Source organism: Lagenorhynchus albirostris, chromosome 6 (genome assembly GCF_949774975.1).
Source record: "Lagenorhynchus albirostris chromosome 6, mLagAlb1.1, whole genome shotgun sequence".
NCBI classification, from domain to species: domain Eukaryota; kingdom Metazoa; phylum Chordata; class Mammalia; order Artiodactyla; family Delphinidae; genus Lagenorhynchus; species Lagenorhynchus albirostris.
Genome location: NC_083100.1, coordinates 81053585 through 81079101, shown reverse-complemented (window position 1 = coordinate 81079101; position 25517 = coordinate 81053585). Strand labels below are relative to the sequence as shown.

At 46.3% G+C, this 25517-nt stretch overlaps 1 protein-coding gene across 1 annotated transcript in view; it reads left to right on the top strand.

Moving 5' to 3' along the window:
- Positions 1–22899, top strand: part of KIF5C (kinesin family member 5C) — a 163193-nt gene extending 140294 nt beyond the window's left edge. The window contains exons 22-26 of the mRNA XM_060151509.1: positions 1833–1904; positions 4810–4914; positions 6836–7052; positions 8197–8310; positions 22860–22899. Coding sequence (XP_060007492.1) covers positions 1833–1904; positions 4810–4914; positions 6836–7052; positions 8197–8303 — 501 coding nt within the window. The 3' untranslated portion in view covers positions 8304–8310; positions 22860–22899. The remainder of the gene's footprint in view (positions 1–1832; positions 1905–4809; positions 4915–6835; positions 7053–8196; positions 8311–22859) is intronic.
- The last annotated feature ends 2618 nt before the right edge of the window (positions 22900–25517 follow it).

Sequence of the window (25517 nt, the reverse complement as noted above, 5' to 3'; positions counted from 1 at the left end):
AAGGGAATCGGGGTGGGTGAAGGAATGCTAATGGATACGATGGAGGAAAATTGATTGCCCCAGGAGGCCAAAATGGGGTTACGCAGGCATTCATGTGCAACTTATCAACTGTTTCCAAGGCCTTGAACTGCCCCTCCTAAACTGTTTCTTGAAGTTACCTAAAAACAAACAGTAAGGAGAGAAAGTCGCCAAACTCCGGACTCTGGATTATTTGGTGCTCGGCCTGGAAGAATCGCCTGGCCCTTTGACAAGACACCCGGGTCTTCTCTTCTCATGTCCCTGCAGGGTGGTGGCGTTTTTCATGGAAAGTATTTACTGTGATTATAGTTCAATCAGTAATGAAATCCCTGAAGCGGGAGAGAGAGCTCGCAGAGCAGGGGGCCGAGGCCGAGCTCCCTCGGGCAGGGGCACAGGCAGCACAGCTACAACACTGAGAGCTCGGAGCAGCCCCCCTGCACCTGCCGGCCGGTGGCTCAGCTCTGGGCACGCACCGCGTGCACGGCGTTCCTGACAGCAGGCCCGCTTGGCCCCCTGCAGAAAGTAATTTGCCTCATCTGAGGAATCAATTGACTTCAGGTGCTTTTTATTTCAACTCAATTATGGAATTGGACCCAGTAATTTGACCTTAAATTAACATAGAACCTTTATTCAAGAAACTTATTATTTCCATGGCTCTAGAGCCTGTTTCTTCCTTTTTTCTGTGAACTTGTGTGAGCTCCATCCCTTGACATTCTGTGTTAGAGTAGGTCAATTTAGACAAACTGAAAAACAAATGTGAGTGTGTTTCTCTCCTTATGGGAAAATATTTTTAAGGGAACTAGTCGTACGTCCTGTGGTAAATACACGGAGACTTGAATGGAAGGAAATATTTTGGTTTTCTGATTTTGTTAAACAGAGATCACCAGATTTGACTTAGACCTTTGTCTTAGCAATCTAATTCCTATGGGTTCATTAGTAGAAAAGACTCCAAAATGAAGGAAAAAAATGCTCCCAAGAAGTTAATTTCATGAAAGTTGTAACAACAACCAAAGGAAGCAATAGAAGTCTAATGAAGAAATGTCTGTCAAATATGATGCATCAGTACATTAATACTAGCGAATATTTATTGAATGCTTACTATGTGTCAGAAATGGTTGTAAGAGTTTCATAAGGATCATCTCACTGAAGCTTGATAACAGCTTCAGTGAGATGATCCTTATCTCAGAGGATAAGGATATAACAGAGACAACTACTATTTTTATCCTCATGTTACAAATAAGAAAGCTGAGGCACAGAAAGGTTAGATAAGTTGCCCAGGGTCACCCAGGTGGAAAGTCCATAAGCTCAGTGATGTAAAGCAAAGGAGCATATGGACCACGGCCAGAGGGGTGTGGAAACGTGAAAAATGTCGGTCAGTTAGGGTGGGAGAAACTGTGGCTAACTTTTCATTTAAATTTGTCAGCATTTTGTATAACATGTACACAATAAAAAAGAGTCCATTCTGGTACAACACAGCCCTCCAAGGAATTTTTATGAGAAAACTTTTGAATTTTTGTGGTTGAAGGGGAAAAAAGGTTCTATTTAAAACACAGCAAACGAGCAGGCTTTGTTCTAGTTTACACTTCATTGTTCGAGTTCCCAGTCTCTGAACCTTGGGGTGCCCGTGGGAAGATGCCAGGTGGAGGAGGATATGAGTGGTGGGCAGGTCAGAGGAAGTGGTGAGCCCCATGGCCTCGATGGTTGGCTTACAGAGCTTTATGGAGCTGTCTGGGGTTGATGGTCTGGTGCCAGCCGTGTCGTAAATTCAGCGTGTTCCCTCATTTAAGTGGCATTTTAACAATCTTCTCTTCCAGTCTCGAGAGCTACAGACTCTGCACAACCTCCGTAAACTCTTCGTCCAGGATCTGACCGCCCGGGTTAAAAAAGTGAGTTCTAGTTTGTGTGAATGGGACTGAGAAGAAAAGTTGGCCAGAACGAATCATTTTCAGTTGAAGTATCACTTGCTTAAGTCGGGGCTGGTTATGCTTAAAAATTAATTACTTCATGCCAGAGAATGTGATTAAAAGAATGTGCTGGAGGGGGAAAAATACTTGGGAACATTTTTCCTTCTTAGTACAAGGAAGTTATTGGGTTGGCCAGAGAAGTTCATTAGGGTTTTTCCCGTAACATTTTATGGAAAAACCCGAGCGAACTTTTTGGGCCAACCCAATATCCTTTCAAACGAACGCATATTTATCTGGCCACAGTGTGAAAACCTCTGAGCGTTGCAGGGAAAACCCAGAGGGGTCTCATCAGACGGCGTGGCCCTGAAGCCTGGTGAACGATGTCAGGAACGTAGAAGTCAGGGGCTAGAGCCTCATCTTTGCTTGTTAAGAGGCCATGAGGGGCCAGGTCAGAGTGTACGAAGCACTTTAGCATCCGGCGTCTTGTTTGCTCTCCCCAGGAGCCATGTAAGTGGTTCTTAGCGTTCTGTTTTGCAGCTGTGGAGGTGGGCTCAGAGGTTACGTGACCTCCCGAGATCACGCAGCTGGGGAGAGCCAGAGATGGGATTGTAATCCAGGTCTGTGTGACTCCAGAGTCTGAGCTGCTTTGGTCCTTGTGCCACACACAGTGACAGTGATCTTGGGAGTCACTGAACGGTGAACCCCCAGAGCAGCTAGCAGAGGTTTTGGGAGGGGGGAGGGGGAGGGGGAACAGCAAAATGCTTTAAAGATATTTGAAAGTGATGGATGAGGGGCAGTGGGCGTGCCCAGAGGTGTGACAGGATGGACGGAAGGTATATTTAAGAAAAGTGTGTGCATGGGGGTCTGTGTGAAGGAGCGAAGGAAAAGGGATGAAATATATTATAAAAAAAAAAGAGGAGGTGACTGATGGAGTCGGATCTGAGAAGACAGAATTGATGGTACAGGGGAATGTATTAGGCTTGGTAGATGGAAAGGACCCACTTTCCCAGAGAGGAGACGTGGAGAAGCCAAGATGGAGATATTCGTAGGGAAATATATGACACTGGGAAGAGATGCATCTGAAGACTTTGACCTTCTCAGTTAATGTGGAGAAGAAGGTGCTCGATGGAGAAGAAGGAAGAGAATGGGAAGCCCACAGAGACTAGAGGCGGCCCAGGCAGCTGTGGGGGATTTGCTGGGGACGAACAAAAGGATGCTGAGCAGTGTGGGAGCGTCCAGCTGAGGGTCAGAGCACGGATTTGTCGTGGCACCTGACAGCACGATTCTAGTGAGCTTGGAGGCCTGGAAATAAAAACAAGGAAAGAGGGTGGAGAATGATGGGAGGTTTCAAGGTGGCACTGGTCAGGCAGGTAGGTAGTGATCACCGTCATCAAAATAGAAATGACTGGAGGACCCGGACCAGGGAGGAGAGAGAGGCCAGAGCAGAGGTGATGGAGACAGAGACTAGAGAGGTTATGACAAGAACCAAAAAGGCTCAGTTGGAGGGAGGAGGTGTTCCAAGGAGGGTGCAGAGCTTGAGATCAGACTTCCCTGACTTCATGATATAAAACTCTCTAGGAAGAGCCTATTCCTAGACCAGTGGTTCTCAAAGTGTGGCCACCTGGCTAGCAGCACTAACGTCACCTGGGAACTTGCTAGAGGTGCAAATTCTCAGACCCACCCTGGATCCACTGACTCGGAGATGAGGGTAGGGCCCAGCAATCTGAGTTTTAACAAATCCTCTTCTGGGTTTGAGAACCCCGGATTTAGATCAAAGAGACAGGTTTGAGATGCTCATATAGACATCACGTCTCAGAAAGAGCAGGGTGATGATCTCTTCTATAATGAGACAAAGCAAGCGTGCTTTGCCATTTTGGGACTCCAGGATGTGTTTCTACATGTATTTCCCAACTTATCTGGCCACTCAGTGTGGCAGTGCTGGGAGAACAGTGTTTTTATCAATCTCAAGACCTGATAAATTTCGAGAGTTGATCCAGCACAGCGCGCAGATGCCAGGACTAGTCTGAGATGGATTCATTAAGTAATTTCATGGAATTGGAAGCTGAAGGGACAAGCAGAGGCCATTGAGACTTCCCAGTGGGACCACAGACACTTTCCCACAGCTTGATGACTTGTTATCTCACTTGTGATGTTTGAAATGAAACTTGGGTCTTGGGCTTATGTTGTTTCTTTTTTTAACATCTTTATTGGAGTATAATTGCTTTACATTGTTGTGTTAGTCGCTGCTGTATAAGAGTGAATCAGCTATACGTATACATATATCCCCATATCCCCTCCCTCTTGCATCTCCCTCCCTCCCACCCTCCCTATCCCACCCCTCTAGGTGGTCACAAAGCACGGAGCTGATCTCCCTGCGCTATGCGTCTGCTTCTCACTAGCTATCGGTTTTACATTTGGTAGTATATGTATGTCCATGCCGCTCTTTCACTTCATCCCAGCTTCCCCTTCCCCCTCCCCGTGTCCTCAAGTCCATTCTCTACATCTGTGTCTTTATTCCTGTCCTGTTGGGCTTATGTTTTCACACTAGTTCTTCTTAATGAGTTTTGGAACACTTCCTTTTGAAAAGAAAAGCCTCTACCTGCGTGTAAGGGAGAGGTATATTTCACAACGAGAGCTGAATCCCTCAAAAAAAGATTTGAAGTTTTTTTGTCAGCTGTCCAAAGAAAGAACACTTTTGATACCAATCAAGGAAATTAATTGGGAAGAAGGTCGAGTCTAAACTTTTAGAACCACTCTTCATGTTCACTTTCAGAATAACCTTTAGTAAGATTGGGGGTTTTCTTTCGAACGGCTCATCCATGTGATGTTGGGACTGGGGGTGGGCAGTGTGGAGGCCTGTCCCGCTGACCCCTTGGTGTTGATGCAGAGTGTAGAGCTGGACAGCGACGAGGGAGGAGGCAGTGCTGCCCAGAAGCAGAAAATTTCCTTCCTGGAGAATAACCTGGAGCAGCTCACTAAGGTCCATAAACAGGTAGGAGGGTTGCGTCATCTTCCTCCTGCTTCTCTTTCTCTCCTGGAGAGAAGCCCCGCTGGATTCAGCCCTAGTGAGGGAGGTGACTCTGATACAGAAGGTAAAAGGACAGTACATCACTAGGGAACATCCGTGCTGGAAGGGACCTGGCACTCTTTTAGTCTTCAGTGACTTCCCTTGTATAGAAAATACCTTTTTTTTTTTTTAATTTTATTTTTTGCTCGTGCCGCCTGGCACGCGGGATCTTAGTTCCCCAACCAAGGATCGAACCCGCACCCCCTGCAGTGGAAACGCAGAGTCTTAACCACTGGACCACCAGGGAAGTCCTAAAATACTTTCCTGATGGAAGCCAAATATAAGGAATTGAGTGTGAGCTCTCTGGGGCTTGGGGAGCAGGGTGTTCAGTCGTGTCTTTTCATCCTGCCTCCCATCCCAGCCTCCAACCCCAGCTGGCCTCGGTGTCTCCCGTGATGCTTTTCAGGACCCTCTGTGGACCCAAAGACTCCACAGAATGCAAAGTGGATGCCAGTGAGCTGGGTCAGCCTCCCTCTTCTTATAGATGAGGAAACAGACTGGGCGAGGAAGCCACTGGCTTCATCCCACACGTGGGAGCACTGGGGCCGGAACCAGCCCCCTCTCTGCACTGTCACCCTATTTCTTGGGCATCCTCTCAGGTTCCTGCAACACCCTGGAGTTTGTCTAGAGTGACAGAGTGACAGTGTCCAAACCTACCGGTGACTTAGGCAGGTTATTTGTCTCCTTTCTGTTTAAATGCTGGAAGGTTCATGACGGTTTTCCCTAAATCCTCAAGATTTGGGATCTGATAAAAATGGTCCAACATTTTGGACCCCGTGGCCCAGGGGATGTCATAACAAGTCTCTTTGACTTGTTACATCCTCTTCAACATTACTGATGATGGCATTTTTCCCCAAAGGGAGGATGACAGATTCAACATGGTTGAAGTCATTCAAGCAAATTGTTGATGAAAAATAGAAAAGCAGAAACTACCAGGGAACTTGAAATAGAGCTCTGAAATTCATTAATTATTTTATTCATGAATTCAATGAATATTTATTAAAAACCTACTCTCTGCCGGGCACTGGAGCTGGTGCTGGGTGCGGGGGGACACAGGAGTAAAGAAAACAGGTGTAGACCCAGCAGTAGTTCAACCTTTGTTTAGCACTTAAGATTCTCAGAACTTTTCCTGATCCATTTGGATTCCCACAGTGATCCTATGTATGTAGCCTGTAGACTTAGAGTGGTTGAGTGACGCCCACCTGGTCAGACGGCCAGGCAGTAACAGATACGGCTCTTGAGCCCATTCTTAACCCAGGGTGAGCTTGTTCCTTCTTAACTGAGCGTCTTAGGTAATGAAAGAATGAGCAGTATCCCTGAGTTACCTGTTAGCCTCTGGATATGTTGCAAAGTGGGGTCCAAACCCGGTGCTGGCGTAGACAATGTGTCCTGGCTTGGAAGGAGGCCTTCAGAGAGCTCTAGAACATGAATGCCTTTCACTGAGCCTGTCTGAACTGGCTTCACATTTCTTATCTTTCACATGCCAATGTCCAAGTAGTCAATTTTCTCTGGCAATTCCCCCCCTCACCCCTCAAACAAAAGAGGCAGTAAATCCCACCCACGCCTGAAAGTTTCCTACAGCTGGAAATGGCTTTTGATTCTATCGCACACCCCTCCCCGCTTTCTCGTACCTGTGAATCCTGTGTTTGGCAAATTGGAGCCTCAGGGTATGGGATTTTTATTCCCGTTGGTCCCACCGTTTATGGTCTTACAGACCCTCCAAGACGGCCCTGGTGGGGCGCGTGGGTGGTGGTTCTAGCTGCTCTCCTGTCACCTTCTCAGCCCCCGCAGTGCGTCTGCCCAGCCCCCCCGCCCCGTAACTCCCCACCTCCCCCTCCCGCCGCAGCTGGTCCGGGACAACGCAGACCTGCGCTGTGAGCTGCCCAAGCTGGAGAAGCGCCTGCGTGCCACGGCCGAGCGCGTCAAGGCACTGGAGAGCGCGCTGAAGGAGGCCAAGGAGAACGCCATGCGGGACCGCAAGCGCTACCAGCAGGAGGTGGACCGCATCAAGGAGGCTGTGCGAGCCAAGAACATGGCCAGGAGGGCCCACTCGGCCCAGATCGGTACGTGTGCCCGCACCCGGGCCCTTGACAGAAGGCGAGGGCTCCTCTGGCTGGAAGCTCTGGGCGGGGCGGCCCGGCTCCTCCCGGCACCCAGCGTCCATCCTGGGAGGATGGGATGGCTAGGCGTGCGCTTCCTTACACTGAGAGATTCTGGGGGACCTTGTGATCGTCAAAGCTATTGAGCTGAGCAGAGAAGGCAGCCAGCCCTGGCTGTAGGCAGAGGTGTTTGGCTGTAAACAGACAGAGGTCTACTTTCTCCGGAATACCGGAATATATGGCTTGCTCAGGAAAGCCCGAAGGCCCCTTCTGTTCTGCACCCGGCGGAACCATGAAGGAGCTACGTGTAGCCAGAAGCCTCAGGGAGAGCTGCTTGCAAGCACAGCCTTGGAAATACTCTGGAGAGAGCCAGGCCTGGCATCAGTGAGTGCAGGGGGCCTGGATATCCAGCCCCTTCAAGACCTGGATTTGGACCCATGCAAAGAATGAGAGTGTGCCTGTTGAGTCATAGTTCTTGGGATAATGCTGTGACAGTAGAAGGGATTTAAGGATGTTGTCTAGAGCGCTTCTTTCTTTTTCTTTTCTTTTCTTTTTCTTTTTTCAATTGAAACATCTCCAATAACATGTAATATTATTTCTCATCCGATATTGCTGTGCAGATGTTATGTAAACCAGCAACTTCACGTTTCTAGTTTTAAGATCATAACTTACATTAGTGGTTCATCGCATTTATTGGGTCTTATACCCTTGGACTGTCTTACTGAAAACTGTGAACCCTCTCCCCCTAAAATGCATCACAGACAGAGTTCTGCATCCAGTTTCAGGGAGATACTGTTGGAACCCATTGGGACCCACGGATCTGCCTCAGATAAAACTGAAAGTCCTCTGTTTCTAATTTTCCTTGATAAGAATTGAAATAATTGATACACAAGGTCTCTTTGTCCCCTAAACATTGGGTGCCTTGGATTAACTGTACTAATCGGAGGGCAAACGTCCCACTTTCAGAAAGATCTGGTGATCGATAAGAATTGTAATGTCGATAAAAAGTGTGCCTCTTGGTTTTCGCACGTGACCTGGAGGTATCTCGGCGCAGCTGTTTAAGTCCTTTCTGAATGTCTCTTCTCTCTTTTCTGTCGGTTGGATACAGCCAAGCCCATCCGCCCTGGACACTACCCAGCATCGTCTCCAACGGCCGTCCACGCCATCCGAGGGGGAGGAGGCAGCTCTTCAAACTCCACTCACTACCAGAAATAAACACGAAGTGAGTCCTTAGTGTCAGGGGTGGCTTCCATCCGGGGCAGCCCTGGGGCTCTCCCTGCTTCTGCCTGGCTCTCAGCCATGTGTGTGTGGACCTGCAGTGGAGAGGAAAGGGTGCAGCTCTACCCCAGCACGGAGCCTGGGTCTACCTTCAACTCAGTCTAGGACCTCAGGGTCTTCCAGCTAAGGTCACCTGGTGCCAGGGACCCTCCAGGGACGGGCAGGGTGCGGTGAATGAATCATCCGAGCTTTCTTTTGTCTGCGGGACTCCCCTCTGTAGCTGGCATCCAGAAGGGCATTACCTGTCTGTCAACTGCTTTTACCCAGAGCAGGCAGGTGTGGGTGCCTGCTTTAAGTCTCAGGAACTGGATATAAAGAAAGAGCCAGATAATAGAAAGTCACTTTTTTTTTTTTTTTTTTTTTTTTTGCGGTACGCGGGCCTCTCACTGCTGTGGCCTCTCCCGTTGCGGAGCACAGGCTCCGGATGCGCAGGCTCAGCGGCCATGGCTCACGGGCCCAGCCGCTCCGCGGCATGTGGGATCCTCCCGGACCGGGGCACGAACCCGTGTGCCCTGCATCGGCAGGCAGACTCTCAACCGCTGTGCCACCAGGGAAGCCCTAGAAAGTCACATTTTTATAATTACTATCTGAACGCAACAAATGGAGTCTTTAAGAATTGTGCAGATTTATGTCTAGGTGGGTCCAGACCACTCTTTGCTTTGAGATGGCGGTCTGAAAACTTCTCTTCCCACACTCCACATGCCTGACATTGCTGTACCAGCACAAGGGAAGAAGTGATGTCCTTTTAGAAAAGAGAAGGAGAGAGCACAAGCCTGTCCTCTTGTACTTGAGATAAAGAGTTTACTGTTGGGCAGGGCAGACAGCTAGGTGGCCAGAAAACTCTGTTTAGAGAAACTCTGACTTTGGGCCAGTAACCCGTAGATGGGAGGAGGTGGATCCTAACGTTGACCTTGGAGTCTTCGTCCTCACTAGGAAAGCTTGTGAGCTTGACAGCAAAGCCGCAGCAATCAGGGGCAACTCAGGAGAGCGCTGGTTCCTCACCCAGTCCTTTTTGCATCCAGGTAAGGAAAGTGAATATGAGGGGCTGGAGACTCCACTCAGGGGGTACGACAACATTGCTAAGGCTCAGACTAAAACTTCCACGGAGGAAGCTTGGCGGCTGCACCCAGATGACTTTCACCTGCCCTGCCCCAGGCAGCATGTCAAGGAGCGGGACAGGTCGAGGCAGGCCGCGGGCGGGCAGCGTGCCCGCCGCCGTATTCTGGGAGGGTGGATGCAGAATTATCTTGGCTGTGGGCCACCCTGTTCGGATGCGATCTCTGCTTTCAATCAGAAATAAAGTGAAGCTGGATGTTATAAAATTGCTTCTGACCGCACGTTATCAGTGTCGGGGATGACGCTTGAAGGGAACTGTAAGAACAAATTGGGCCGCTTAGAACAGAAAGCCTAAAGCAGTGGTTCTCGACCTTTGACAGGTGTCAGCATCATCTAGCACCCCCAGACACCCAGGCTCCTTGAAGGAGCATAGGCCCAGAGCCTTTGTATTTTTACCAAGTACCCCAGGTGATTTTGCTAGCCACCTAAGTTTGAGACCTGCTAGCCTAAAATATCCTAAAGTGGCTGATACAGGATGGACATTTATTTCTTTGTCACGTAAAGGACATTTGAGGGTGGTCTGTCAGTGACTGGTAGAAAAACTCTACAGTGACAACAGAAAGCTATAGCCTCTTAAATTTAGACTCACTGTCCTCAGCACGTACCTTCCTTGCTGGTCTCCTAAATGACTTCCTCAAGCTCGCCTAAATGACTTCTGCAGTTCTAGCTATCGTGCCTGTGTGTTGTGTGTTCAGCAAGCAGAGAGGAGGCTGGGGAGACGCAAAAGCAGCTCTTACAGTTGAATGAGCTTCCTTTAAGTAGCCTCCCCGGAAGTCCCATCCAGCTCTGATGCCTGCATCCCTCTGGCCAGAGTTGAAACACGCAGCCACATCTAGCTTCAAGGGAGGCTGGAGAAGGTCGTCTTTAGCTGGGCACATCACTGCCCCAAACAAGAGTAGGGTTCTGTTGCCTAGGACAAAGAGATGGAGGTTGGGTGGGCAACCAACACTCTGCTTGTTGGACACCTGATCTGCAGCGGCACTGTGCTAGACATAATATCTACATCACCCCGTTTGATGGGAGCACCGGGTTAGTGTGTGCCCTTGGCTCCCAGCAAGCTTTTAATGACTATACCGGCCCAGGGATTCCAGGGTCAGAGACTGCAGTGGACAGTCCCTCTCCTCGTGCATGCCCGTAAATGCCTATCAGACCCACGTTTTATGGAGGGTGCGTACAACCAGATGTTGGCTAGGCCTCACCCGTATATCCCCTTCTCACTCTGAAGACCGAAAATCAATAGGTCTGGTGAGACTTTGAAGACCTTCAGCGTATAGAACCACCCTCACCTGTCATGGCCGTTCTTTCTCTAACTCAAAGTGTTTTGAGTGGTTTTGATGATTTTATCTGAAATTGGAACCTCCACCACCCACCTTATCTATTCAAATGACTCCTGTAACTGCATGTTTTCCTCACAGTGTCACCAAACAAACAGGCCCCATCCAGGTGTCGGGATGGTGGTAGGGTCAAAGGGCCTGACTTTGGACGAGCGACCCGGGTCAGGTGTCAGGTCTTCCACTGCCTTCGAGTTACTTAACCTTACGGTCGGTTTCCTTGTCTGTGAAATAGGGAGAATCCTTTCCCTGGGCCACGGGCATTGATTTGAGGACTAAATGAGGTCATACTTCTGAGCTGCTTGGCACATAACAAGTGCTCAAGAAAATGTCAGCTGTAGGAGAGGCTAGCACTGCAAGCTTGGCACACAGTAGGTGGTCCATGAATGTTGGTTTATATTCTCTTCTAATTCTCATAGTTGTTACAAAATAGTTTTTAGTCTGTAGCAATTGATCATAACCACGGCAGGGAAGGCCCATGTCTGAGTATCCTATTTGGTGCTATGACCAGATATAAGGGGTTTTAAAGATACTATCATTTATCTATCCAAAAGTTATGAACAGCAACATTGACTATTTTTATGAAAATAACTGGGCATTGGTCAGTGGAGGTTAAAAAAAGGATGATAACCAATGGAGTAGGGAATTATAATTGGAAGTGAGGGAATGCTTATTAAAAAATAAGCTTATTTAAAAAATAAGCTTATTTAAAAAATATGGAATTAATCGCTTAGATGAGATCTAATTAATTAATTAGCAATTAATTGCTTTTTGAGATGATCTTTCCTGCTCTTTGGATTCTCGTTCTGAAGTGTGTCTGTCCTGTAGAAATGATCTCAACTGCTGACTCTTCCCAGCCCTCCTTTTGGAGCCAGAGCGGCACATTCATACTTGGGCAGCATCTGGGTACCTTTGGGATTTCTTTCTGCTTCATTTAGGATTCAAGGAATATAGACACAATGAGTCTTTCAATTTATGCCCAAAGTTTCAGAGCAACCGAGGATGCCAACATACAGAAATCAGAAGAACCCAGGACAATGCCAGCTTTTATCTCATCTCATTCAAATCTGGGGGGGGTGGGCTGCGTCAGGAGGAGGGGTCCATCTTTTTCAACCCCCAAAGCTGGACATGGGGCAGTACAGTGCAGTAAGCTGACGACACGGGATATGGGGTTGGCCAGATGTGGCCTTGGCTCTATTCCTGTGTGACATTGGGCACATTGCTTGATTATTTTTAGCCTCAGTTTCTTCATCCGCCAAATGGGATCAGGCATTTTGTACTTGCTCTGTACTTGGTTTAACAGTAAAGAGACAAAGAAGGCTCTGTTCTTGTGTACTGACACGCTGTCGGGGGGAGATAGCCAGCAAATAAAGACGGTAACTGCAAATAGTGTTAAGTGTTCTGAAGAAAATAAGAACAGGTTAATGAAATAGAGACGAGGGACACTTATCTAGAAGTGACATTTGAGCTGAGAACTAAATGATGAGAAATGCCAGCCCCGCAATGACATGGGCACAGACACTTGCTGGAAGGTGGGTCCAGACTGTGGCATATTTGAGGAACCACAGGAAGGCTGATAAGGCTGGAGAACAGGGGAGACCATTAAAACTAGGAGTGTTGGGGAGGGAGATGGGACCAGATAAATGAGGGCTTTGAGGCCGAGGTGAGCAGTTTAGAGTGTAAGCTAGGCGTGTAGGGCCAGTGGGGACTTCGGGCATGGGAGTGCTGGAACTCAGTTCATGATGAGGAGAGGTCTGCCTGGGCTGGACTCTGGAGGAAGGAGGGGGGTGGGGTGAGCGTAAGAGCAGGGGGCTCCCTTGGGGGCTATTGCGGGTGTCCACTTTGGGGGGAGTAGCATTGAGCCAGGGTGGCAGCAGCAACTGGTCAGAGTCAGCCTGTGTTGGAGAGCTGAGGGTGGAGGGGAGAGAAGGAGGGGTGGGTGGGAATCAAAGGTGATTCCTAGGTTGGGGTCCTAGCAAGCAGGTCAATACTGGTACCTTTTAGCCATGACTGGGAAAATTGGGCAATGAACAGATTTTATGGAAAAACAGAGAGTTTGGTTGATTATGAGATGCCTCTTAGACAATCCAACCTAGCTCACCATCCAAGCGGGTATGTTGAGTAGGCAGTGGGACCCATAAGCTCGGGAGAAAGATGAGGGCTGAGATCATAGAGAACTGTAGCCCGTAGATCGTGTTTAAGGCCATGGGGTGGAGGAGATGACCTGCAGAAAGGTGGATAGAGGCGGAGGGTGGGGAGAGTTAGGCCAGGCCTGGGGACTGGCCAATGGAAAGGTCAGAAAAAGGAGGTAGCACCAGTAAAGGGGTCTGAGGGGGCAAGAATGTGATGTTTGAGGAGGTGAAGTGGAGCCCTGCTTCCTAAGGGGAGGTCCTCAGCTGTGCCAAAGGCTGCTCAGAGCTCCAGGAGGATAACCACAGAGACTGAGGGCAGTGATGTCAGCTTCAGCACGAGGGGGAAGCATGGGCCAGAGCATGGGGGTGGGGAAATAGAGCCAGCCACTGCATGCAGCTTGAAGTTTTGTTTGAAGGAGCAGAGGAATGGAGGGATGTGGGGTTAAGATGGGATTTGCATTTCTTTTTGAAGGTAGGAGCCATTACAGCTTATTTGTACGCTGATGGTAATGATCCAGCTGGGAAGGGAAATTGATAACTTAGGAGACAGGAGAATTACAGTAGAGAGTATTGGCTTTCTGACAGGTGCTGTGATCCAGAACATAAGCAGAGGCAACACTGCGCCCAAGGTGACAGGAAGGCAGAGCAGAAAGTACGGATGCTGGTGGCTGGTAGATGGGGGTGTTGGTAGATCCATCCAGTAAGGTGGATGCCATCTTAGCGCTTGTTTTCTCATGCAAGTAAGAAGCCAGGTTACCAGCTGAGAGGGTGGGGGGAGACCGTGCTGCAGGCTGAAGAGAGAAGGCGTGACATAGGCCTCTCGGGCAGTGCTGAGTGCTTACTTGAGGCCCCATATGGAAAGTAGACAGCATTTAAATACGTGTTCAGCTCCCTGGTTCTGAGGGCCCTGGAGTACGGCGGTGCCAGTGGGCACTGGTTCGAATTGCCCACCAGATGGCGCCAGTGGGGCATTGCTGAAACCTGTTTTCTGACCGGCTTTGGGGCAGAATTGTGTTCTCTTCGTTTTCCTATCTGTAGACTGTTATTTCTCAAGCTTGAGTAGTAAATAGAGTACTTTTAGGGAAATAAAATTCTCACAGATTCCTGGAGTTTAAATTATAAAACAATTATAAAATATTTCAATTATTTTAATACTCAAGTATTTGCACATTAAAAACAGTGTACGCTCCCTATACTTAATGGATCTTCCATAACTATCAAGTTGAAACAAATTTAGAAAATAGATTTAAAAAGTCAAAAATCCAAATCACCAACCTTTACTAAGCTTTACTAATTTAACGAATGACAATCTTTTGCTGAAAATAAAGAGCTGTGTGCCGTGTGACTCTGGTATGCATTGCTTCTGGTCAAGTTTGGCTCATGTGTCAAGACATGACAATTCTTTCACCCTCTTTCTCTGTTAAAAACCACTGCAGAGTCACAGCATGCTTTCAGGTCATTTTGTCTTCTTGTGGCTGGAACGCATCATTTTCCCATTGCCCAGCTTTAGCCTGAAGATGATGAAAGTTGTGAGGAGAAGCACCAACTCTGTGTTGGCATAAAGCAGGTGTGGTGCTGAAGCTGGTGACAGGTGGTCAGCTAGATAATCTAGAATACGCACATGTTGGGCTTCCCTGGTGCCACAGTGGTTGAGAGTCCGCCTGCCGATGCAGGGGACACGGGTTCGTGCCCCGGTCCGGGAAGATCCCACATGCTGCGGGGTGGCTGGGCCCGTGAGCCATGGCCGCTGGGCCTGCGCGTCCGGAGCCTGTGCTCCGCAACGGGAGAGGCCACAGCAGTGAGAGGCCCGCGTAAAAAAAAAAAAAAAAAAATCCTAGAATACGCACATGTTAACGCTTCAGATTTTCATGGCAAGAAAAGCATAAAATTGAAAATATTGTGAAATGAACCAAAGACTGAGGATGCCTTTCGCTTTGTTGATATAGATGAAGACTGATATTTTGAGGACTGTCCTTTTATTAGAAACCATATATATCAAGTCTAGAAATCATATTCTATTTAATGAAGTTTTGATACACTTTAATAAAATATTAGGCGAAATCGCAGTGGCGGAGCTGGAAGGGACTCACTGGCCTCTTACAGTACATTTGAAGAAGCATTTTTTTTTAACACTGTGATTTCATGTTTTGAGGCATAAAGAAAAGAGCTCTGGAGAAGCACTTCTGCAGTTCATAGCAGGGTCACCCAGGTGAACGTAACTACAGGAAGCCATCAAAGGAGCCCAGGAGTCTGTCATGACCCCTGTGTCACGATTTATGTGACATTCCGTGGGTCACTAACCGTCACTGTAGGATGGCTCTGTCTCTTTCTGGTTTTACTACCTCAGGAGCTTATCGTGACTATATTTGCTAATTGTTTTCTTCTTTTTTAAAGTGTATGTCTAAGTGTTTTCGTTTTTTTAAATTTAATTTTTATTTTACATTGGAGTAGAGTTGATTTACAATGGTTGTGTCAGGTGCACAGCAAAGTGATTCAGTTATACATATACCTATATCCATTCTTTTTCAGATTCTTTTCCCATATATTAATAAAGATAAGACCTTTAACTCCTTAAATGGTGGGATGGGGCACACGCATAACAAAGATTTATGGGCTTTCACCACCCTTTCCTTTTGCTGCCATGATGTGGTGGTCATCTGGGACCAAGGGTCTGAATTCCTGGACCCCGTGTTGCCTGTGTACCTGCTGCTGTCAGGATCTTCAGCCTGTCATACTTGGCCCAGGCACTGGGAACGCACAAATGACTTTCTTTTGCAAGCAGTCTTCTCACAGTAAGCTACATCCAAACAGGGAAATTCCAAGTGCGCATTAAAGACAGGAAACCCAGTATTTTCTAGCCTCGCACGTACACCTCAGATCTCCTTCACTTTAAACGCCCCCGGCCATTTCCTCATATTCACCACTCCCAGCGGAAGCCCTAAACATAACGTCCACTTGGGCTGCTGGCTCTTCTTTCTTTGAATTGAGAAAGTTCCACCTTCTCTGAAGCCCCACCTCACCCTTCTCCCTTAACTGCTTTCCTCACCCACCCCAGGCAGAATGGAGTTTTCTCTCTAAGCTTTTGCCTGTTGGAACAACAAGGCTGTTTCTGGCTGGTCCTTGGTATATCCTTAGGTTCAGGCTGAGCTTCTCAAAATGGCATCTGCTCATTTATACTCTATTTTCTTTTCTTTTCTTTTCTTTTCTTTTTTTTTTTTTTGGTGGTACGCAGGCCTCTCAGTGTTGTGGCCTCTCCCGTTGTGGAGTACAGGCTCCGGACGCGCAGGCTCAGCGGCCATGGCTCACGGGTCCAGCCGCTCCGCGGCATGTGGGATCTTCCCGGACTGGGGCACGAACCCACGTCCCCTGCATCGGCAGGCGGACTCTCAACCACTGTGCCACCAGGGAAGCCCTCTATTTGCTTTTCTGACACACTCTGTCTTTCCTTCTTTTTTCTTTTCTTTTTTCTTTTAACATCTTCATTGGAGTATAGTTGCTTTACAATGGTGTATTAGTTTCTGCTGTATAACAAAGTGAATCAGCAATATGTATACATATATCTGCATATCCCCTCCCTCTTGTGTCTTTCCTTCTTATTACCCTTCTCTCTGTCCTGAATTCCTGCATCCAGCCTATCTTGCACCATTGTTGGGGTTCATCTTGACCTGTCTCCTGTTCTTGATACCCTAATCACAAATAAAAAATATAGCGGCATAAGACGCACAGGTTGACTTCTGGCCAGAGCAGAAATGGGTTCACTCCACACGTGGAGGGTGGGAGAGCTGCTGCTTTGGGATTTAGCCCTTTGAAGCCGAAAAGCTTCCTTTACAGTAGGTCGTGAAGCCACACATGTGGTCTGCATCAAAGCCACTGGGCTGTTCAACTTGCTACTGCTGTTGGAAAATCCTAGCAATTAAATGAGTAGCTAGTATGTGCATGCGGAGAGGGACCCTTTGCTACAGGCAGGGTAGCTGGATGGTTGTGGGCTCAGGATCTGGAGCTGGACTTCCTGGGGTTGAATCCCAGCTTGGACACGTCCTGGGATAATTACCTCATTTCTCTGGGCCTCAGTGTCCTCCTCTGTGAAACGTGGCCAGATAGCCCCTACTCATAGGGTGGCTGTGAAGATTAGATACATGAGTATCTTAGGGCTTAGATGAGTGCCTGGCACAGAGCCAGCTCTCAGTGATCGCTGGTGTGGTCATGATGGAGTCCAGCTTCACTCAACATGCTACACAGAGGCAGAGTGAACTGTCAAGATCTTAACAACTTGGTAGTGGTGGATGCTGGTCTAAGAGCTGTGATCTGCTCTGCAGCAGTTCTCAGGGTTCCTGACCTTGGGACCTTTGACATTCTTAAAAAGTATCAACATCAAAGAGCTTTTCTATTTCTGGGTTGTATCTATGATAGGTATTATGTTAGAAATTGAAACATTTAAAATAGTAATTCTATTAACAAATGCTATTTTTGGACTTCCCTGGTGGCGCGGTGGTTAAGAATCCGCCTGCCAACGCAGGGGACAAGGGTTCGAGCCCTGGCCCGGGAAGATCCCACATGCTGCAGAGCAACTAAGCCCATGCGCCACAACTACTGAGCCTGCGCTCTAGAGACCACGCGCCACAACTACTGAAGCCCGCGTGCCTAGAGCCCATGCTCTGCAACAAGAGAAGCCACCACAACGAGAAGCCCGCGCACCGCAACGAAGAGTTGCCCCCGCTCGCTGCAACTAGAGAAAGCCCACGCGCAGCAATGAAGACCCAATGCAGCCAAAACTAAATTAACTAATTAATTTAAAAAAATGCCATTTTTAATGAAACATAATTATTTTACAAAACAAAAAACTTAGCATGGCACTCTTATGGTTTCACAAATCTCTTTACTATTTAGCTTGATAAACGACAACTGGATTCTCATATCTGCTGCTGCCTTCTATCTGCTGCAGTGGGTTGTTTTAGTTCAAGTGTATGAAGCAAACCCAACCTCTTCCCTCCAGGAAAGGTTCTTGGCCATTTAACAGCTAAGAAAACTGTGGCATGGAGAAGTTATGATCATAGTACCTTCATCACAGGTTTGTGCTGGGAATTGAACAAGACAATGTGAAAAGAGAATGAAAAGTCATAGAAGAATGCCTGGCAAAAATCTGGCCCTGACAAATATTCTCCAGTGTTATGGTGGTTTCATGGGGACAGGCCTAAAAGGAGTAGACGAAGCAGGACCTCAGGAAGAGAGGAAAGAAATGCCTGCAGGCGGGCACTGGTGGGACCTGGGATGGGACTTAGAAACTGGCATTGTGAATTCAACAGGAGGGATCACAGAGGGACCCTTCATTTCCAGCGCAGTCAGCTGCTGGACCTAATTCACCTTAATGGCATGGTTCTCAGACTTATGAATTCAGAGCAAGTAAAATTGTCTCTCTACAGTAGATTGCATGAATGCCCGCGTAGGATAAATCCACTTCTGTTCAGCAATGATATGTCCAGTACAGTTGTTAATTCTTATAATGTGGGGATTGAATTGTAGAAAGGCAAAGGAAAGATAGAACTATGTACTGTTTGGATTAAGCATAAATCCACTGCAGGCAATTGCAAAAGCCAAGGTTGGGGGGGGGAAACATCTCTGACTACTTCTTGCAAAACCCACATAAAATTAGCTTCTTTCTTCAACCTTCCCCATCCCTTCTAAAGAAAGGTGGTTTTATTTCCTTCTCAGTCAGTCACACATTGCCACTCTGCATTACCATCTCCAGTTGGGCAGAGGCCCAGGGACAGTCCAGTAGCGGGTCACTTGGTTTCAGTACCCTGCTTTTAGGAGAGTGAGCGGCTCCTGTAAACCATCTAAGGAGGGTCAACAGAACTGGGTTTTAAATGTTCTTGAGATGCACCAACCTCTCTGGATGGTCAGTCTATTTGATTGGAACAGTCAGAAATGTTTTTTCTAGGGGCTCACCCATTTACCTCTATACATTATATCCATTTTCTCCCCAGAATTTGTCAAAGGAGGTGAACTTCCAGAAGGTTGTGGGATGGATGGGAATATCCTAGTTAAATCCATTCTTGGGCCTGCTGGAAAGACTGCTTTGGCAGACATGTCTGTAAAGATCTTTAACTCAGGATGAAAAAGAAGCACCTCTAGATAATAAGGGACGTCTTCTTGGTGGAGTTTCCGTGTTTTCCTTTCAGAGCCCCTCACAAAGTCTCAGTTCTCTCTTGCGCTCCTGGAGGTGCTTAAACTAAGCAGATGGGGCCTCCTTTGTGGCCCCGTTTCTTCCAAACTATTAGCTAATACGTGCAGAATCTTACACGTTGGGGGAAGGGGGGATTTGAATGAAAGGCCTTCTGTGGAAATCGTGTCACTCTGTGGTTGGCTGGAGCTGTTGAGGCTGCCCTCTTGAGTCTGTGTGCCTAGCGCTTGGCTGTCAGCATGGGCTGGCTGCGGTCATCACGTCAGGCCATAACCCTACAATTTAAGGTAGGGGCTCGCACCTCCCTGCCTCCAGGTGTGTAGGACGGCCGTCTCAGCTGACCAGGGTGAGCCATAAGTGATTCTGAGATCCTGTGCTTGGAAAAATGAACCTGGAAGGACAGTGAAATGGGCATTTCAAAGGGAGTGTGCAGAGAGCGTTCCCGAGCCTCTTGGTTTTCAGCTCAAAATGGATTTGAATGACAGTTGTGACTATGCTTTCTTAGGCTTTTCATTTCTGGTCCTAATAATAAGCACAAAATCTCACCAGAAAGTCTAAACAGTACAGAGGCTCCTCCCAAAGGCAAATCTCTCTCTCTCCCTCTCTCTCTGGGACTTCTAAAAAGGACAGGAATATAAGGTTGCTTTACCATTTTTAATTGAGCAGCTTTGTAATTGCAAGTGATTGCACTATTGGAGCAAGAAATGGTAGTTATCAGATGAGCTCCCTGAATATGTATTTTTTGAGTTGGGGAAAAGGTAGTATTCTTTTTTTATTTTTATTTTTTTACCTCTTTATTGGAATATAATTGCTTTACAATGGTGTGTTAGTTTCTGCTTTATAACAAAGTGAATCAGTTATACGTATACATATGTTCCCATATCTCTTCCCTCTTGCGTCTCCCTCCCTCCCACCCTCCCTATCCCACCCCTCCAGGTGGTCACAAAGCACGGAGCTGATCTCCCTGTGCTATGCGGCTGCTTCCCATTAGCTATCTGATTTATATTTGGTAGTGTATATATGTCCATGCCACTCTCTCACTTTGTCACAGCTTACCCTTCCCCCTCCCCATATCCTCAGGTCCATTCTCTAGTAGGTCTGTGTCTTTATTCCCATCTTACCCCTAGGTTCTTCATAACCATTTTTTTTTCTTAGATTCCATATATATGTGTTAGCATACGGTATTTGTTTTTCTCTTTCTGACTTACTTCACTCTGTATGACAGACTCTAGGTCCATCCACCTCACTACAAATAACTCAGCTTTGTTTCTTTTTATGGCTGACTAATATTCCATTGTATACATGTGTCACATCTTCTTTATCCATTCATCTATCGATGGATACTTAGGTTGCTTCCATGTCCTGGCTATTGTAAATAGAGCTGCAATGAACAATGTGGTACATGACTGTTTCTGAATTCTGGTTTTATCAGGGTATATGCCCAGTAGTGGGACTGCTGGGTCGTATGGTAGTTCTGTTTGTAGTTTTTTAAGGAACCTCCATACTGTTCTCCATAGTGGCTGTATCAATTTACATTCCCACCAGCAGTGCAAGAGGGTTCCCTTTTCTCCACACCCTCTCCAGCATTTATTGTTTGTACATTTTTGGATGATGGCCATTCTGACTGGTGTGAGATGATATTTCATTGTAGTTTTGATTTGCATTTCTCTAATGATTAGTGATATTGAGCATCCTTTCATGTGTTTGTTGGCAGTCTGTATATCTTCTTTGGAGAAATGTCTATTTAGGTCTTCTGCCCATTTTTGGATTGGGTTGTTTGTTTCTTTGATATTGAGCTGCATGAAGAGGTAGTATTCTAAAAAGGAATGTGTTCTCTTTTTTTTCTACTCAATTTTTGTTCTTTATTCCTTTTTTTTCCCTCACCCACTTTGCTTTTATCTACTTTTAAAATCCCTTTCCACACTCTGAAGTTTTTCTATTATAATTTATATCCTGCTTATTTATACAAAAATGTGTGAGATTGTTTACAGTATTAAAACACATAAATCGGGAGAGTGAAGCCAAAAAAAAATTAGAGAGGGAGAGAGCACTATAGCAGGAACCTGAGTCCAGGGGGTGGGCTCGGGGAGCATTGTAGCAGGAACCACAGTCAAGCACTAAATTTGGACGTAAGCCTTCTAGGGGCAAAAACAGCATGAGGTGTTGAGTTGGAGTTCTTTTCTTTATTGAGGTGTAGTTGATTTACAATATGACATTAGTTTCAGGTGTACAACATAGTTATTTAAAAATTTTCTAGATTATACTTCATTTATTGTTCTTATAAAATATTGGCTGTATTCCCTGTGCTGTGCAATATATCCTTGTAGCTTATTTACTTTATACATAGTAGTTTGTACCTCTTAATCCCCTACCCCTGTCTTGCCCCTCTCCCCTTCCCTCCCCTGTCATTGATAACCACTAGTTTGTTCTCTATATCCATGAGTGTGTTTCTTTTTTGTTATATTCACTAGTTTGTTTTATCTTTTTAGATTCCACATATAAGTGGTAGCATACAGTATCTGTCTTTCTCTGCCTGAATTGTTTCACTTAGCATAATGCCCTCCAAGTCCATCCATGTTGTTGCAAATGGCAAAATTTCATTCTTGTTTGTGGCTGAGTAGTATTCCGTTATATATCTGTATGGAGTTCTTTTTAAAATCAGAAGAGCAGGTGGGTTTTTCTTCGTGTCTGTCACATTTCCTATGCCAGCAGTCCCCATGTGTTTCTCAAGGATGAGCCTCCACCTAGCTCTCTTGTCACCCACTCCCCACCCCAGAAGCACCATGAGCTCTGCACATGACCCACAGGCAGGATCACAGGCAGACCCAGGGCTTCCAGCTGATGTGAGGAAGTTGAGCCTTTCCGTTTCTTCCTGAAAGTTGAGTTCATTAGAGTTGGTCCAAAGGCTGATAAAGGGCTGGCCTCTGAGTCGGGACTAGTCGCCTTTCATCCTGGAGACTTGACGGTGATCAGGTGGACATCTGGTGGGACGTGGAGTGAAATCATAGGGGGTGCCCTGCTGAGTAACGTCGTCACACTGGGGAGGTGAAACACACCTTTCAGGACTGGGAGCCTCCTTCTTGAGAGAGCCTGGCTAAGGGGGTGTGTCTGACCTGCCTGGGTATCTTAAAGTGCTGGCAAGTGAGAAAGGATGTTTGGGTTCCCTGGAGGAATGAGAAAATGTGTTATGTTTCTCCAAACATCTATAGTTTCAATAGGCATGGCTTTGGGAAGAGACAGTTGTCAGGGCTAAATACTTAGAGTAAAAGCAGTAAATAGGAGGCTGTACTGTCCAGTAGACTAGCCACTAGCCACATGTGACCACTGAGCACTTGAAGTGTGGCCAAGTCCACACTGAGATGTGTGGGAACTGCAGAATACACACCAGATGGCAAACACTGGGGGAAAAAAGACTGTGAACTATCTTAGTAGCAATATTGTAATGGAAAATATCTCAATCCCTACTACTTGATTACATGTTGAAATGATAATATTGAGTATATTGGGTTAAATAAAATGTATTATTAAAGTTAATCTTACCCGTTGCTTTTCACTGCTTAATGTGGCCACTTGAACATTGAAAATTAGATGTGTGGCTCACATGGTATTTCTATGGGGACAGCTCTGGTCTAAATATCTAAAATTAAAAGTTTTTTTTGTTTTTCTTCCTGAGGAGTGAATTTCCATTGTGTTCTCTAACTCCTGTGTTCTCTCTTTGGTTCTCTTTCAACAGATACGACTCTCCACGTAGCATGTCAAGGACTACATTAATCACCAATTCCTTTACTTTTTTTCCCTCCTACACAATTTCCATTTTCTTTTACACTTGCTCACCCCAGCCATCTGCAGTACACCAGTTTCAGATATTTGAGCTGTGTAGAGTTTCTGTGTACAGATGTGTGCTTGGACTTTTCTCTTCCCGAGAAATCTGAAGGGGGCAATTACAGAAGATCCACTTACTCCTGGGATCTGTTGCTGTGGCCCCGGGCTCGGGGCATTGGGCGGTCCCTGGGTGGTCCTTGGAGACTCCTTCTCTGCAGCCACGTCCCAGCAAATACCATTCCCTGGAGGGGAACAACCAAGTGCCGTGGAGGCAGCAGCTTCTGCTTCGCCGCCGCAACTGTCTGGTTTCCTGTAAAATAAACACATTACTTTATATTTTTAGGGAACACAAAAGTGCTGCTATAGGGCGCAAAATTTTCATTCTGGACGCTTTTCCAATACAAATCACCCCAAAGACGCATTTTGAATATCCTGGTCGCATCTTTGGATCTGTAAAATACACCTTTTAGTATGGCATCCGTTAAAATGCAAAGCAAATTTCTTCGAGGCAGAAAAACAATCTGACAGTAGCAATGTAGAAATTGTTCACTCAGACACATCTGTGTAAATGCGAAAAGTGATAGCATTCACCTCTGAGCTGCTTGCTATTGAACCTGCAGTGACTAGTCTCGGCCAGCCCAGGTAGAACATCATTCCTTCAGAAGTGTTGAAAATGCTGCAAAGTTGGATGAGTGGAAATGCGGCTGCCCCCCTCCTTGCTTCCTCTTCCCTCATCCTACTGGAGCTTGCATCAGGGATGGCCTCTTTCTCTACGGAACCATCTTGAGCCTGGTGGGGGTATTGCTGACGAAATCCAGGATCATTCCAGCAGTTGAAAAAGGAAGCCCTAGGGGGAAAGCAATTGACATATCTTTGTGCCTGTGAATAAGTTGCCATGAATAATGTGTTACATTAACCCATCCTTGCCGACCACTTAGTTGAGTTCTCTCCTTGGCATCAAATAGATAGGTTTCCTCTTAGGCAGAATTAGAAGAAATCGGTGTGGACGGATTTTTTACATTCGGCTACTGTTTTATTCAAATACATGAATCTAGAGCTGAATCAACTCTTATTTCCAGTTGTGCATATTAAAATGATCGGATTCCAAGTAGTAAAGTTTCAGGGAAACTGACAAGGATTCAATTAAGTTAGTCTTGTGTGCTGCTACTTGTTTTGATAAATTTGAGGGTTAACTACTTGTTTTGATAAGTTTGAGGGTTAAGTCAGTGATAACCAAACCAGTCTCAGTGAAAGCACCCATCCTATGGTTGTGTCAGCCCAGGATGAGTGAGCTGGTACTGTCCCTGCTGCTGTCACCACTGGAATGAAATTTTGCCAGAAGAGACTTTGCGCTTTCTCATTGCTGGTGGGTGAAAGATAGTTCAGGGGTGTGTGTGTGTGTGTGTGTGTGTGTGTGTGTGCGCGCGTGCGTGCGTGCGTGCGTGCGTGTGTGTGTGTGTCTGTGCGTTTGTGTGTCTGTGGATAAAGCACTAAAGACTGAATTGACTTCTAGACTTTTCTTGTATAAAATTTCCCTAACCAAGCAAAGCTGCTTTGACTTAATTTATTTGTTAAATGTTGCACTTTGTTTATGTGTGGGTTTTTTTTGGGGGGGGGCAGCTAGTAAGTAGAGAGAAGAGGACGAATTCTACTGACGTATTTATTTAGTAAAAATGACAATTTTGCATTCATTTACGTTTTAAAAATTCTGTCTGATTTTTTTTACATTGTTGCTAATGCTCGCCCAACATAACCGCTCCAATGCTATTTGCCGTCTGACAGAAGGATCCTTGTAGGGCAGGCTTTGCAAACCTTATCAGGTAATAACATATGCCATAGATGATAACCTTGCTGTTGAGATGTTTGCCTCTTATATTAGAAGTTAAAACCGGCCTTTGAGAGGATCGCCAAATAATAAATTGTCATACCACTGCTGTCTGTTATGCAACTGTGTAATAACTCCATAGTTGGAAATTGAACAAAGGTTAGGCATTCTTTCCTTCAGGCTCTCTTGTTAACAGATTATTTTAGGTTTTTTCCGAAGTAAGTTTTCCCTGGGCACCCCTTTTCTAATTCTAAAGAAGTGTTTGGCCCTTTCATGTTTCAAAAAGAAACATTCGCTTGTAGTTCCGTATTTCTTGATCTCTATAAGGGACTCACAAAATTCAGTTTCCTTTTATTCACAGAGAAAGTTGGCTTTGATGTCTCTTAAAGATAATTCTGCTAGCTGCTGATCAGCCAGTCAGTTCACCTAGCTTCAGTCTTTATAGGACCTCTAAACTAATTTTCCTACACTGTGACTGAAAGGTAGGCAGATCGTGGGAATGGATTATACGGTATATTCAGACGGATCTCTAATATTACTTTGTCTAATAAGGTAATATCAGGACCACATATTCTGTAGGCCTCTTTTGTTAAAAGCCACATTTATGCAGTTTTCACTTTTTTAGGCTATTGTTCCTTTACATTTGTACTCCAGGCGTAAAAACCACACTTGTGAATGGCTGAGCCTATGATTATACTTTCGGTTGTATGCTGCTTTTTGCTAGTGTGTGTGTGCTTGTGTGTG